Genomic DNA, 15,605 nt, shown 5'->3' on the forward strand with positions numbered 1-15,605 from the left:
TTTTTAATTGTTTTTCTTTAATATTTAATAGAGATTAAAAAGAAATATTCCAAATCAACCAAGCTTCACACAATATTTTTTATTTGTTTAATTATGACACTCAACTATAGTTGAAATAATCTTATAAGTGTCTACTATTTAAAATAACAAATCTTAGTTTTTCACTTATTAAGTTGTTTAAATGTTTTCAATAGTATGTACTTGGATTTCCTTGTCTTTTACAAGTTGATCTTAATTTACATAGTTTTATCTTTGCTATTAGACTAATGAGATTAACTCTAAAGATAAAAGATATATAAGTCTGTTAACTCAATCAGTTCCTTAGAAGAAGAAGCACTAAAAACGACAAAAATAAATATTTCACTAAAAATATATATTTTCCTTCATTTTGTTACCAATCTTTTAATGTTAAATAATCTAAATCTTATTCAAAAAATCATCTATTTTTAGTATTTTCTTTCTAAATATTGTTTATTTTAATTTCAAAAATCCAAAATGTTTAGGTTTTACACTATATAAGGAATGTTTCTTTTAAGTTTGAAGTCTCTAGCTTATAAAATGAAGGATAAGGTAGATTTCTAGTTAAAATTTTAATTTTCCTAGCAAATTGATAAAACTAGAGGTCCATTGGTTTTTATTGCAAATTTAAAAAATTGACTTGTTAAAAGTTTAAGCTTTCATATGAGTCAATATTATTTATATTGTATCCCCTATGGCCTAGACTAATATCAATTGCTAAAAATTAATTAGCACAAAAATGTTTGAATGTTACTGTGTTTACTATTGAAATACTGGTAATATCTAAATAACCTCTTCAAAAAAAAAAAAAAAGTAATCTAAAGTTAAAGTTAAAAAAGTTTAATTTGATCTTAAATAATTTTTAAAAAGCTATAAGTTGCCTTATACAGATTTAAAAAATTCAAAATAATTTTTGATATACAGCTGGTCAAAGTCGGAGGCAGCAATAGGTTCTTTATGGGAGGCGCAAACTAAAACGGCAAAAATAGACTATTTCACTATAAATCTATCTCCTACGTTTTTTGAGATAATTAACTCAAAATTTAGGGAAGTGTTCCTTGATATATTTAGAAAGTTCTGTCAGAAAGAATTTTGAAAAAACTCAGGGTTGCCACACACTCAGGGAATTCAGGGAATTTCAAGTTGTAGAAAATCTCAGGGAAACTCAGTAACTTTGATTTATTTTTATTAGCTCAGGAGGCAGTTTTGGTTTTTTCAAAAACTTCAAGGAAATTTTAAGATTTTTTAAAAATCTCAGGGAAATTTTCAATATTCTTCAATATTCTTAGTATTAACATTGTAGTTTTTTTTTAATTAATGAAATTTTTAAGGATTTGAAAAAAAAATAGGGAAACTCAGGGAAGTTTCTAGTCACTCAGAGAAGATTTTTTGACTCAAAGAGTGGCAACCCAAAATTGAAAAAATAAAATTTTATATAAAAAATAAACAAAAAACAGTTTTGTTAACAAACGCTTGAACTTATTTTTTGAATAGTTAAATTACTATTTAACAATTCAAAATATAAATTTAAGTGTCTATTAACAAAAGATCCTAGTGAAACAAGTTCACTGGAATATATAATGAAAACAAATTATACAGTATCTTCTTTTATTCTACCAACATGTTTCTGTGTGTAAACAGATTAACAAGCTTCAACTGGGTTCTTTTAAAAAAGAAATACTGTAAAAGAAAAAGAATAAAAACTCAAGGTAGGTGTATACATGTGTTCATTAAAATATTCATTTAAATATTCATTTAAATATATCCTACATTAGCTTCTATTCTTTTTCTTTTACATTATTTATTTTTTTACAGAAATCCATTAACACACTGAAAAATATGTTGGTACAATAAAAGAAGATACTGTTATAATTTATTTTTATTAAATTACTGTTTATGTATTTATATAGCTTGTTTAAAACAAAGTATCTTTTTAGCCATATATGGTTAAAACAGTCAATAAATATTATATAATTTCAGCTGATATTGGTGTGACATCCATACTAAGTAATTACAGTCACCTCTTGAGAATCTACACACTTGTTTAGTAACACATTTTAGAGTTCTTCAAAATACAAAAAAAAAGAAAAATCTTTAATATTTGAATTTGGTTGTATGTATAGAATTAATAATATATTTAATTTTTTAAATATTTTTTTAAATGGTAATATAGGATGAGTTAGAATTTTTCTGCGGTGAAACTGAGTAATTGTTTATTCTCAAAAATAATAAATTATTAATGAGTTAGAATTTCAACATAATTAAGACTTGTATTTTTAGTTTGTGCTATTAATAAGAAGCCTATTCAACTCTATGACTTTGTTATTACCTAGCATGATGTTGCACCAATATCGAACTGAAATTATATAATACTTAATGTCTCTTTTATCCATAGATTTAGGCTAAAAATCAATGTTTTTTGTAAGTTTAAAACAATAAAGTTTTTTAAACAAGCTATGTAAATTCATAAACATTTATCTACTTATTTATGAAGTAAACAAGATAATCTTGTAAGTAAGAGATTGTATTTGTATATTATGTATTTTTAAGCCTAACTACAAAAGCTTGATATTATGTATGAGCTAAAATTAAAAATGGTCTTAAAGATAATAAATTTCTAATATAATATCAATTAAAAAGAAAAAAAAAATTTTTAGCCCAAAATTATGGTTAAAAAAGACATCAAACATTACACAATTTCAGCTTGATATATATTGGTGCCACACTAGCTAAGTAATTACCTATGACTTTGCTCAGGGATGCTAAAAAACCTTGAAACCTGTAACAACCTGGAATTTGAGAAAATTTGAAAAAAAAAACATAGAATTTTTAACCGTTTTAAACTGTTTAGCAGAAAAGTTTTAATTTGACTCAAAAACTCTACAATATAGACAATAGTTTTTTGTCATCCAAATCTTTTTTATTAATAAACGTTTGAGGTAGCTTAAGAATATATATTCAATATTTTTATACTATTTAACACACCTTCTTACCTTGAACTTAAATGTAAACTAAAAATAGACCCAAAAATGTGTACTTTTAAAAACCTGAAGGAAAATTTAAAAACCTCAAGAAAATTTTCTGAAAATTCTGTTTGCATTTTATATTTTAGATGTCTTAGCCCCCTTTATACTTGAAAACCAAACAAGGTACAATTTTCTATTTACTCAAAATATTTATGGCAAAAAGTTTCATTTAAACTTAATAAATCTTCTATTGAATCAAATTTTTTCCTTGTTTACTTAAGATTAAACTTGTCTAAGAAATATCTTTCTCTAGTACTGTGCACAACAAGTTTAATATTATTTGGGCAAGAAGCACAATAAAAAAATAATTTTGTATACACATAAACAGTTTTTGTTGAATTTTTTTTGTAAACAAAAACATAAAGTTAATTATATTTTATATTTAAATTTTATAGGCAAATTTATAAATTTTTCAAAAAACATAAAACTTTAATGTCAATTATTTCCCTTATCTTAAAAGCTATCTAAAAAATTTATTTTTTCTTTTAGAGAACGCACCTTTGTCTTTAATTAAAAAAAAAAAAAAACTTGGTTTGGGGTTTGAATTATTTCATGGGGTCCCTCAAAAAATAAAGGTTTTTTTTTTCCATTATATGGTATTACAACCAAAAAAAAAAAAGAATATTTTTGGTTGTATTACCATAAAAAAAAAAACCTTTATTTTTGGAGGGACCCCATAAAATAAAATTATTTTAAATTTTAATTATTTTAGTTTAATTAAATTTGTTGTAATTCACATTCTTATTTTTTTTCCTTATATCATTTTTTTATTTAGGAAATAGCTAAGGCAAATGATAATGTAATATTCATCATTTTGCTTTAGGGCCAAATCGTAAAATATATTAATATTATTTATAAAATAAACATTTAGGAGTTAAAATAACATGCAAACTAAGGGAAAAAAATAAAAAATAAAATAAAATAAAAAAATAATTATTTTTGGTTGTAATACCATATAAATGAAAAAAAAAAAAAACCTTTATTTTTTGAGGGGCCCCATGAAATAATTCAAACCCCAAACCAAGTTTTTTTTTTTTAATTAAAGACAAAGGTACATTCTCTAAAATAAAATAAAAAATTAAAGATAGCTTTTATAATAAGGAACATAATTGACATTAAAGTTTTATGTTTTTTGAAAAATTTATAAATTTTCCTATAAAATTAACTTAATGCTCGTATTTCATAAACTGTATTTAATCAAAAGCAGAAGAAAAGAGTAAATTAAGTAGATATATTACCTACCTTTTGTTTAATTACACACTTCTGCTGTTGACACAAGGTGCGTAGATTTGCAAGAGGTGACTGTACCAAAATTTTTTGTCATCATCAACATTTTTATTTATTCTAAATACATTTAAAATAGCTTGACAGTATCTTTTCAATGTTGTTATACTAGTTTACACAGTTTTTAACTATAAACTTGACTTGAAACTAGAAATAGACCCAAAAATGTGTACTTTAAAAATTATAAAAGAAAATTCTAAAAAACCAGTGGTAACCTTGTATTTACACATAAATAAATGAAATTTGATAAGGAATGAAAAATAAGTCAATTTTTTTTACAAAAATAAACTTTGGCTTTTATATGAAAGCTTTAAGTACAAACTACAAGCCAGTTTTTATAGAATTCAAAAATATCATTTAAATTTCAAGATATTTAATTTTTTGTAAAAATTTTCCAATATAAACATATGGACTGCAAGTTTTTTGGAATCAATTTTCTCAGAAATTTTAAAATTCACTAAAAATATATCTCCTCCTTCATTTTTCAAGCAATCTTCTTCAAATTTTCAGGAAACGTTCCTTATATTAAAAGGAAAAAAACATTACTTAAGGATTTTACTAATTTAAAAAAATAAAAAATTATCACAAAAAAAAAAAGTGTTTTTTTTTTTCAAAAAAAAAATTTTTACAAAATTTTTTATAATTCCAAAGTAACATTTTTTTGTTATTGTATAAAGATTAGACTGTGAAAGTTTGAAGAAGATTGCTTGAAAAATGTAGGAGGAGATAGATTTTAAATGAAATAGTCTTTTTTTGCTGTTTTAGTTTTCCCTTCCCATAGGGAACCTATTCTTGGCCCGACTTTGACTAATCATATCTCAAAAAATAATTTGGACTTTTTAAAACGATAAAAAGCATCTTGTAGCTTAGAAAAAAACTCTATAAAATGAGATCAACTTGTAAAAAACATTATACACCCCCCTATGGCCTTAAATAACAAGTTTGAAGTAAAAGTTGAATTTTCATTATAGTAATATAGTAATTGTTAAGTGCTAATGTTTTAAATAAATACATTATCTATTGTTAATTAACAAGTAGTAGTGAGAAATTATTAGTGTTATCAACAAAAAAAAAAGTGTCAATACGAAAATATTATGCAGATGAGTCTGCAGAAATCTACTTAAATACAACCAAATAAATATTTAATACTAGAATGTGAAAATAAAAAGTTTAATTACAAATAAACATTTATACAAAATTTAAGTTTTTTTTAGCTCATTAGTTTTTACCTTTTACATAGGACTGACTTTCCAACATTATTCTGTCATTTTTCAAAAACCACTTTGAACTTAGTTAGGCTGTAAAAAGTTTCTGATGACTAAAATAGAACAAAATAAGACACATTGTTAAAAATGGCAATTATATTTGTTGAATAGAAATACTTAGCGTCTATGTTAGGATACTCTAGGTCTTAATCAATAACTGACATCACACTAAGTTAATAAAAAAAAAAGAAATGTGTTGCATTTAAAAGGTTAAGTTAAGCAAAGAAAAAAATTCCACTTTAAGCTATTGTATACACTGTCAAGTGTTGTACCAAAAATCTACAAATAAACAGATTTTCCCTGCAGCAAAATGTTGGCCTTAGCTAGCTGGCTTTGATTAATTAGAAACAAATTAAATAAAAAAGAATCACAACCAAAACTGAAATAACTAGGTGCTAATTTAGGATTTTAGGTAATTAATCTTAATTATAGCAAAATAGATAATCATACAGAAAAAAAATCATTGGGACTAAAATTATTTTTTAATAAAATTTGACATTGAATTTTACTAAAAGCTTGAAAGTATGAAACTTTAGACTGTATTCATAGACAAGAAATTTTCATTATATTTTTGAGATAAAATTTTTGTTATAAATTTGCAATACAGACTTTGGATCAGAAATGTTTCAACATTATTTTTCAGAAAATAATTTCTTTTAAAAATCCATCTACTTTTTTATTTTTGAGCTACATACCAACAAATTGCGTTTTCTTAAATTACTGACCTAATATCTTTCAAATAGATCTTTGTAATATTTAGAAAAATATCTTGAATAGTATACAACATAGTACTTTTCTAATTTAAACTATTATAAGTAAAGTAATATTTTTTAAAGGTTTATTCAGTTTAAAATGGCTCCCCCACCACCAAGATACTCAAAGATATCTCACCATTTGAACTTGACTATGAAGTGTCTTTTGAGGGATGGCAGGAGTTTTGTTGGAGTTTTCAAAGCATTTGATAAGCATATGAACTTAGTACTGACCACCTGTACTGAGTTCAGAAGAGTTCGAAGAAGAAGAGACAAAACTCCAAACAGTCCCTTTGTTATTAAGGAAGAAAAACGACAATTGGGAATGGTTGTTTTGCGTGGAGAACATATTGTTAGTTTGTCAGTTGAAGGTGGTCAGCAACCTGCGTCAAGTGCCACACCAAGTAGAGGTGGACCAAGGTCATACCCAAGCTCAGCTAGTAGATATCCAGGATCTAGCTACAACAAGGCTCCACCTAGTTCAAGATCAAGTGCTAGTTCTCAGCAGTCAAGCAGAGCATATTACTAGTTGAGATTATATTTATCATCTTGTTCAATTTGAAAAAAAAAACTTTCTTTGTTGAACATTTTTGCCGTTTTAAATTATGTTGATTAAGATTAATACAATTTTGTAATTGCTGAACTTTCATTCCTATGTTTTTATCACGCTAAAATGTTTTAATACACTCGTCAGCAATTATAATTTTTTAAATTAAATTGAATGTGTTTTAGATTCATATTTTTATAAAAATCATACAAAACTTGGACTATGTCTTCACATGATGAACATGTAAGTTAAGTTGAAAACATTAAAAATAATTTTAATATTAAGTAGTTACCCTTGTTATAAAAATAAAGTTCATTTAATGTTTAAAATTAAAACTAAAATTGTTCTACTAGGTAAATGGAACTAATGCTGAGCCTGAACAGCACAGAAAACTTTTTGTTGGTGGTCTTAACTTTGATACAACAAGTGAAGGGTTAAAATCTTATTTTTCCAAGTTTGGTGATGTTACTGGTAAGCAAAAAAACAACTTGAGATAAAAATTTGAGTAAAATAGATTTTAATAAGTTTTACAGGAAAATTTATAAACAAAAAGAATAAACTTAGTTTGTATTTTTTTAGTTTAAGTGTGTAAATTTATAATGGAGTTGAGTTAATTACTTGATTGCAAGAATAAAATAAACCACTATCAAAGTCTAGAACTTGAATTTTAATCCTCACAATACCTTTTCAGACTGCATTGTAATGCATGATCCTAAAACAAAAAAGTCCAGAGGGTTTGGATTTATAACCTTTTCTAAAGTCTACATGGTAAGTATAATTTTTCCTTAACAAAACTAAGATAAGATAGTTAATTTTATTCTTTAAATTAAAATTTGTTCTTAAATTAGGTAGATGAAGTTATGACTACAAGACCACACAAGGTTGATGGTCGAACAGTAACTCCTAAGAGGGCTGTATCAAAAGAGGTTTGTTTAGAATAATATTTATGATATTAGTAGTAAAAATAGATTAAGACTAAAAGTATTTTTATGTTGAAATTCAAACTTTAATACTCTATTGTAATTGTTCAAGTTTATTATATTTAATTGCTAAAGTATATTAAGGGCATAGGGGGGGGGGTAAACACCCTTTTTTGGTTTTTGATCTTAGTTTATATAGTTTTTACTAAGCTACAAGATGCTTTTTACAGATTTAAAAAATTCAAAATAATTTTTGAGATATAGCCGGTCAAAGTTGGAGCCAACAATAGGTTCCTTATGGAAGGTGCAAACTAAAACGGCAAAAATAGACTATTTCACTAAAAATCTATCTTCCCCTACGTTTTTTGAGATAACTACCTCAATACCTTGAATTTTCTAAATACTGCAAGGAACATTTCCTGAAAATTTGAGGTAGTTATCTCAAAAAACGTAGGAGGAGATAGATTTTTAGTGATTTTTAGTTATTTGCCGTTTTAGTTTGCGCCTCCCATAAGGTTCCTATTGTCGCCTCCGACTTTAACCGGCTATATCTCAAAAATTATTTTGAATTTTTTAAATCTGTAAAAAGCATTTTGTAGCTTAGTAAAAACTATATAAAATAAGATCAAAAACCAAAAAAGGGTGTTTACCCCCCCTATGCCCTTAAGCTTACATTACTTCAGATTGTTATATTTAAAGTACGAATGATAAGGTTGAATGAAATTTTAAAGATTTTAGTTATGGAACAATTAAAAAATTAAGTTAAGTACAAAATGCAATAAATAATATTTATAGTACTTAAAACAGGGTTGCCACAAAACCTGGAGTCCTGAAAAACCTGGAGTTTGACAATCTAGGCTAAAAAACTTAAAATTTTAAACAAAAAATACTAAAAAAACTTGAATTTTTAACAATTTTACATGTTAAGTAGTAAAATTTCGATTGGACACAAAAAATCTATCATGTAGATAAAAGTTTTTTGTTGTCATCAAAAATTTTTTTTATTAATAAAAACATTTTAAACAGCTTAGCAGTGTTTTTACAATGTTGTTATACTATCTAACACAGTTTAATACCTTAAACTTAAATGTAAATTAAAAATAGACCCAAAAACGTGTACTTTTAAAAACCTGAAGGAAATTTTGAAAACCTGGAGAAAATTTTCAAAAAATAAGTGGCGACCCTGTTAAAATTTTATGCTGCAACAAGTAAGTTTTCTCTAAATTATTGATTCTGTGAAAAAGTTATATTATAATGAAATATAATAAAATATTTGAAAATTTAATTTTTTTGGGTGATCTAAAATATTTAAGTTTTAAAGACTTTGGATACATATATCTAAATAAAAATTGTAGAAAATAGGCTTAGTTTTATTTAAATAACAAATTGTTAACTCAATCAGTACTGAACTTGAAAAATAAAATACTTTTTTTGATTAATATTTTCTTTTGTAACATTAAAATAAAATTTTTAGTTAAATCTTTTTCATTATAAGTTGTTGTGAATTTCTTGTTAAACATTTAACCAAAAATAATAGAAAATAGGTATGTATTTTATCATATATTTGATAAAGTTGTATTTATTAGTTGTATAAAAATTAAATGAATGTTAACAGCGTTTCCAAAAAACCTGGAAAAACCTAGAATTTATATCAAAAATCACTAGAAAACCTGGAATTTTAAATGATATTTATATTTTAAGTAGTAAAAATTTTGATTGACACTAAATATTTATCAAAGAGATAAAAAAGTTTTGTGATCATCAAAACTTTTAAATATTATAGAACACATTTAAAAAAGCTTTAGGATATGTTTTTAATGTCTTTATGCTATTGAACACACTTTTTTAACCTTAAACTTAGATTTAAACTAAAAATAGACCCTTAAATGTGTAATTTTGAAAACCTGAAAGAAATTTTGAAAACCCAAAGAAAATTTTCCAAACACATTTGGCAACCCTGTATTTAGGAAGGAAATTGAAATAAATTAAATAAATTCTTAAGTAAAACTTATTACTTAAATAAATTACTAGATAACTCTCTTCGCAAAATAACAAAAAGTTTTCAAATCATAAAAAAAAATTAAAAAACTAAAAATTTTATTTTTAATAAATTTAATATTTATTAAGTCAATACATTGGATTTGGTGACTAATACTGCTTAAAGGGTTGGGTTGATAAATAAGTTTTAAATAGAAGTAAGTATACTTTGTAGATTCCAATACCAACTCACAAAAACTTAAAAAGAAAGAGAGTTTGTAGTTGTTTTGCAAAATTAAAGTTCAGTAATAATCTAAACACAGTTATATGAAAAAAAAATTGTAAGTTAATATTAAATCGAATAAATAAGAAAAATATCTGGCCATTTTGTTAAAATTTACCAAAGCCTTAATGCTTGAAGAAGTAATAGCCTTTTTGAGTTTATTTTTAGTCATATCAAACTTGTATTGATTAAGTTTTTTTTAAGTTAAAATTGACAAGCGATAAAACCAATATATCTGTTTAATAATCTTCTTTAAAACGATTACTGAAAGTAGAACTTAAGAAAAAGTAAACACTCAAATATTTTTTTTTACCCTAGCATATTTTTAGAATTAAGATTATTAAATTGTAAAAAATTATCACGATTAATATTGGTTTTAGGATTCTGAAAAACCAGGTGCTCATGCAACAGTAAAAAAGATTTTTGTCGGTGGTATCAAAGAAGACACTGAGGCGTCACATTTAAGAGAATATTTCAGCAAGTTTGGAGAAATAGAACAAGTTGAGGTATCGATTTTTAAAATTTCATCGGAATATTTTACAAATAGTGTATTTTTTTGTCAAAAATTATCAAATAAAATTTAAAGTTAAAAATCTATCAAATAAAACAATTATGTTTAAAAAATTGAAAAAGTACCATATACAAAATAAATTTCTAGGCGAATTTGCGCATAAAATCCATTGCAAATATTTGGATTAATTTTGAAATAAATTTATTATAGAAATAAAAATAAATTTTTATTTGATTATGTTTGAATAAAATGTTTGTTTCTTATTAGTATATATATCACATTACTAGTCGTAAATCACAATTAATTAGGTAATGGAAGATCGTGAAACTAAGAAAAAGCGCGGATTTGCTTTTGTTACATTCGCTGACCATGATCCAGTTGACAAAATTGTCAATATAAAATTTCATACTCTGAATGGCCATAGTAGTGAAGTGAGAAAAGCTTTACCCAAGAGTGAAATGGAAAAGTTCAAAAAGCCCCAAGTAGACAAATGTAAATAAGTGGTTTTATCAGTCTGAAAAGTATATATTTTGGTTAAGTGAAAGTTTATGTCGAATATTTTGAAATCAGATAATATATTGTTTTATAGTAATACATGTTTTTTGTTTTGTTGGAGATATATTACTATAAACTTTTTATAGGTTGTAGTTTATTTTAATTAAACTATGGCAACACATCAAATAGAAATAAAATGAAAATAAAGCATTCTGTACAATGATTAAACAATTTAAATTTATAATAGTAGTTTTGACACTGCCGTGTAACTTAACATGAGTAAAAACAAACAGATGAATATAGAAGAGATGACCGTGGTAGGGAACGTGAGTATAGAAGATCACCTCCACCATCCCGTTACGATCCATACAGATCCTCTTCTTATGACAGATATGCACCACCTGCTAGCTGTTAGTTTAATTATAATTAATTGTATATTTATTATTATTTTCTTAACATGAGGCATGCATCGCCCTCTAAAAGACTAGTATAAGTAATTCAGAAAAAAATAAATGATTAAACTAATATATGAAATTACAAATAACTTGGTAGAAGATTGTCCATTCAGTGATAAAATAATAAGCCTTTATAAAAAGCAACTTTTTATAAATATGTTGTTCAGTGAGTAGGATCGATACTTGATCGAAATTAAGTAATTAGTTATATAAAAAGTATTTTTTACTTTAACTTGTAGTATCTTAAACCTTGTGTCTTGAACTAAGTAATATTAGTTGTTATAGACCACCTATATAAAATAATTTTTCTCTAGTTAATATGGTGGTCCTAAAATAATTTCTAATTTATAAGCAATTATGGAGATAGTAAAAAATTGTTTCACAGCGGCGTATGATAGATACGCGGCTCCTCCACCATCAACATACGACAGATACGCCCCCGCACCACGTGAATATGAAAGATACGCCCCACCGATGCGTGATGCACATCCATCTGAATATGGTAATTTTATATTGAGTCGATACCAGATTTAAATTTGTAAATGAGTTTTTGATTTAATTTATTATGTAATGATAGTTTTTCTCATCAAGTTAATTTTTTTTACAGAGCGCTATCGTGATTACCGTGATTATTCCAGGGGTAAGTTGTATTATTTAATTCAATTATTAAAATAAAAATTTCAAAGTTATTTTAAACTTCAAGTTAGTAGTAAATTAAATGAGTTTACTAAGGAAAATAGAAATTTAAGAAAGGTTTAACAAACGAAGTTAAATGTTATCACAAAATAAATGTATTGAGATCAATTTAGATTTACAAGTCAAATGAACTGTATTGTTAGTTATAGTTGAAAGTAAAGAGCATCAATCAAAGTATTAAGATAGAAAGCGATTTTAGACAAACCTAAATTGTTCTAACAGATCTAGAAAACAGATTCAGAACTGACTTTGAATATGAAAGATTATATGCTCGTTCAAATCTTAAAAAAAGAAGCTTAAGTTTTAAAGATAGTAGAGTTTTAAGTTGCGTAGAATTGCAAGGTAAGTATTAAATCCAAAAAAGTCCAAATATAAAAACTAAAGTTTGAATAGTAACAGTAGCATAAAATAATAGTCAAGAAGTAGTCTAACAAATCCTTTTATTAATACAATTTTTTTTCTAAGAATCAAAAAAATAATAATTAACCCAGGAGTTAATTATTTACAAATAAGTATTAATTAGTTGATATCTTCGAGTATACGAGTACTTACAGTTTTTTTTTTAATGTTGCAAGTGAATCAAAGTTAATGATTTGCTGAGTATACAACAAATTCCTATATATTAAGATTTATGACTGTTTCTTACAAGTTGTTTGTACTGTCACGTAGCATTTATTTAAAATCCAAGTTTAACTGATCTAAAAACGTAGATGATTTATTTTGAGTAAATAATTTTACAGAGCGCGAACGTTTGCCTCCACCAAGCAGTGAACGCGCATACGATCGTTCTTACCCGCCACCAGCTGATAGGTATGCAGACCGTGATACTAGAGAAACATACCCGCCAAGACCTGCAGCATACGAAGACCCTTACAAACGTGAACCTGAAGGTTTTTGCTTTTCAAAAGTATAGTAGTTACCAAGTTTATTAAATGTTCAAGATTATTACTATTTTTGTAATCATTAAGTTACGAGTCGAAATCAAACCTTCTAAGTTAAATAACTAACTTATCTAATTAAACTAGCCGCCGGGTACCAATATTCAGCATACAAAGAGAGCAGTTCAGCCCACGGACCGATGAAAATGTCTCATGGTGTCGCCAGACCTGCACCATACAGCAGTAAGTTATTTTCACTTCTGCGGTCAATAATTTAAACCAATTTTTTGAATTAAAAATATCTATCATGTGTTTTTATTTTATGAATCTCAATCCCTATGATGTAACTAAAGTTAAAAAGTAAAATTTGAAATAAAATTGAAATAATAAAAACAGTTAATCAATATAAAAAATTAATGCTTTGAAAAATAAAGTAAGAATGTTTTAGAACCACTTTTGAAAACTAATATGTAATGCGCATGTATTGACCAAGTTTTTTTTTAACAAGAAGTGTTCAAATAAACAAATAAATATTTATCGTTATACAACACCAAATAATTAAATCAAATTTTTGCTATCAAAGTTGTTTTGTACTAAGTTTATCTTAAATATGTATTATTTTATTTTACAGCTGGATCAAACGGTTCCGGATATCCGAATTCACGTTACTAAATCAGGTACAGTGCAATTAAATTGATACTACAAAAATACAAATAGTTGATATTAGACAATAATGGCAGTTAAATAACTGTATCAAAAGTAAGTTGCGCTAGCAAAGAACTAAAAAAGAAATTATAGTTAGCAAACAGCTCGTGTGGACAGATCTTGAATAGATACACAAAGTAGTTTTTAAAATAACTAGTTATTATTGTAAATACTGTGTAAGATTTTGTTAGAAACTATTAGCACGAGTTTTTCATAAGTACCAAAAATACTAGCAAACTACACTTTACTTGTAACCAGTTTTGATTTTAGTAAACTATTTAAACAGTAATAAAAGTTTCTATTTGAGTTAAAAAAAGATCACTAGTCTTAAATTTAAAATAAACAACTTTTAGACTATACATGATCAGTATTATAATTTAATTTGTTTCAACACAGAAATGCATTAGTTCTAGCTCTGTTTTAGAACTGTTTAAAGCTATACTTGTTTGAGTAATTCAAAATTAAGCCCCAGAAGTGAATTAAGTTAGCAGTTATGCAGACTTAATTATGAACTTGTGTTTTGGCATAACTAAAAAAGCTTATTCGAGTGTTTTTAGTAATAATTAATAATTTGTTGTGAATAGATGCTAAAAAGTCAATTGGCATAAACATAAAGTTATTTTGCATTTACAGATTGAGGTAGACTCTAAAAGCTTGTTCTAGCTTTCGCAGCAGTCAACCGTTCAGCCCGCCGACCACCCTTAGTTTCTTACATCATGTTAAGTAAATGTCTTAACCCAATGTTTTTTTAAAGTAAGTACCAGATGCAGTTTGCTAACTACAAAACCACACGAGCAAGAAAGCAGATTCCAGACACCAATCAGTTGAGAGTTTAATAAAAATTGCTTTATGAAATTGCTCTTAGATTAACAGTTTTTGCTCGTTCGTATGTAGACTCAGTTGTCAAATTTGTCCTTGTATTGTTTTAGTAATCTGGTTAACAGTTACAAGTGAGCTGAATTCTAAGTTATGAATATTTAATTAAGTTGAGTTGATGTATTTCAAAGTCAATTTGATTTCAATGTTTTGACAGTTGAGTTAACATACAGTTAGCTTTATTGAGACCTGCGCCGGTATTTAATTTAATGACTTAAATGTTTTAATGAGGTATATCCTAAATTTATATAATGTGTTTTTTTTTTGTAAATAATATTACCTAAATGTTGAATTTTTCATGTTGATGAAATCTGCAACGGGACGTATATATCAAATGAATTCTTGAAAATCGTGTTTTCTCTTTGGTTCGTGGGCTTTTTTATCATTTTAATAAATGTTTGAATCAAGCTTTTGTTTTTATTATTATTAGAATTGAGACAAAAAAAATTAAAGTGAATTATAAAAAGATTGATAAAGTAAGTTTTTATTGTAATTCAATTTCTTGGAATTAAATGAAAAACAAATTTGGAATTAGGTTATTTAATAAGTTGTTTTTTATCAAATCAAGTAAAAAAAAAAAAAGGTCTATTAATGCTTAATTATGTAATTACTACAATTGGCTAACATCAGCAGATCATAAAAAAAACTGTCAAATAAAAATATTTGTAAAATTCTAAAACAGAACAAATAGTCTAAACTTAACTGTTCTTTAAACTTTAAAGCAAGTGGTCTTTACGGTGTGCACGAAATTCCTTCTGGAATTAACACTAACTACAAGGTGGCCACCAAGCCTGAAATTTGACAATTTAGACTACAAAACCTGGAATTTGAGAAATTTTGAAAAAACTTGAAATTTTAAACAATTTTTACATGGTAAGTAGAAAAATTTCGATTCAACACAATACCCATTTTGGGTA

The 15,605-nt window shown here is 25.7% G+C and overlaps 1 protein-coding gene and 1 pseudogene across 1 annotated transcript; both read left to right on the forward strand.

Annotated features, from left to right (window-relative positions):
* The first annotated feature begins 6,432 nt into the window (after positions 1–6,432).
* LOC145835178 (small nuclear ribonucleoprotein-associated protein B' pseudogene) lies at positions 6,433–7,078 on the forward strand (annotated as a pseudogene).
* LOC145835177 (uncharacterized) lies at positions 7,039–15,095 on the forward strand. Its single transcript, XM_082942741.1, has 13 exons — positions 7,039–7,135; positions 7,246–7,363; positions 7,584–7,660; positions 7,741–7,818; positions 10,453–10,578; positions 10,892–11,075; positions 11,372–11,488; positions 11,919–12,035; positions 12,141–12,173; positions 12,970–13,119; positions 13,255–13,350; positions 13,739–13,784; positions 14,446–15,095. Exons 1-12 carry the CDS (start codon positions 7,115–7,117, stop codon positions 13,777–13,779), a joined length of 1,158 nt encoding a protein of 385 aa, XP_082798867.1. The 5' UTR covers positions 7,039–7,114; the 3' UTR covers positions 13,780–13,784; positions 14,446–15,095.
* Positions 15,096–15,605: the final 510 nt, after the last annotated feature.

Source organism: Thalia democratica, chromosome 4 (genome assembly GCF_965202585.1).
Source record: "Thalia democratica chromosome 4, ktThaDemo2.hap1.1, whole genome shotgun sequence".
NCBI classification, from domain to species: Eukaryota; Metazoa; Chordata; class Thaliacea; order Salpida; family Salpidae; genus Thalia; species Thalia democratica.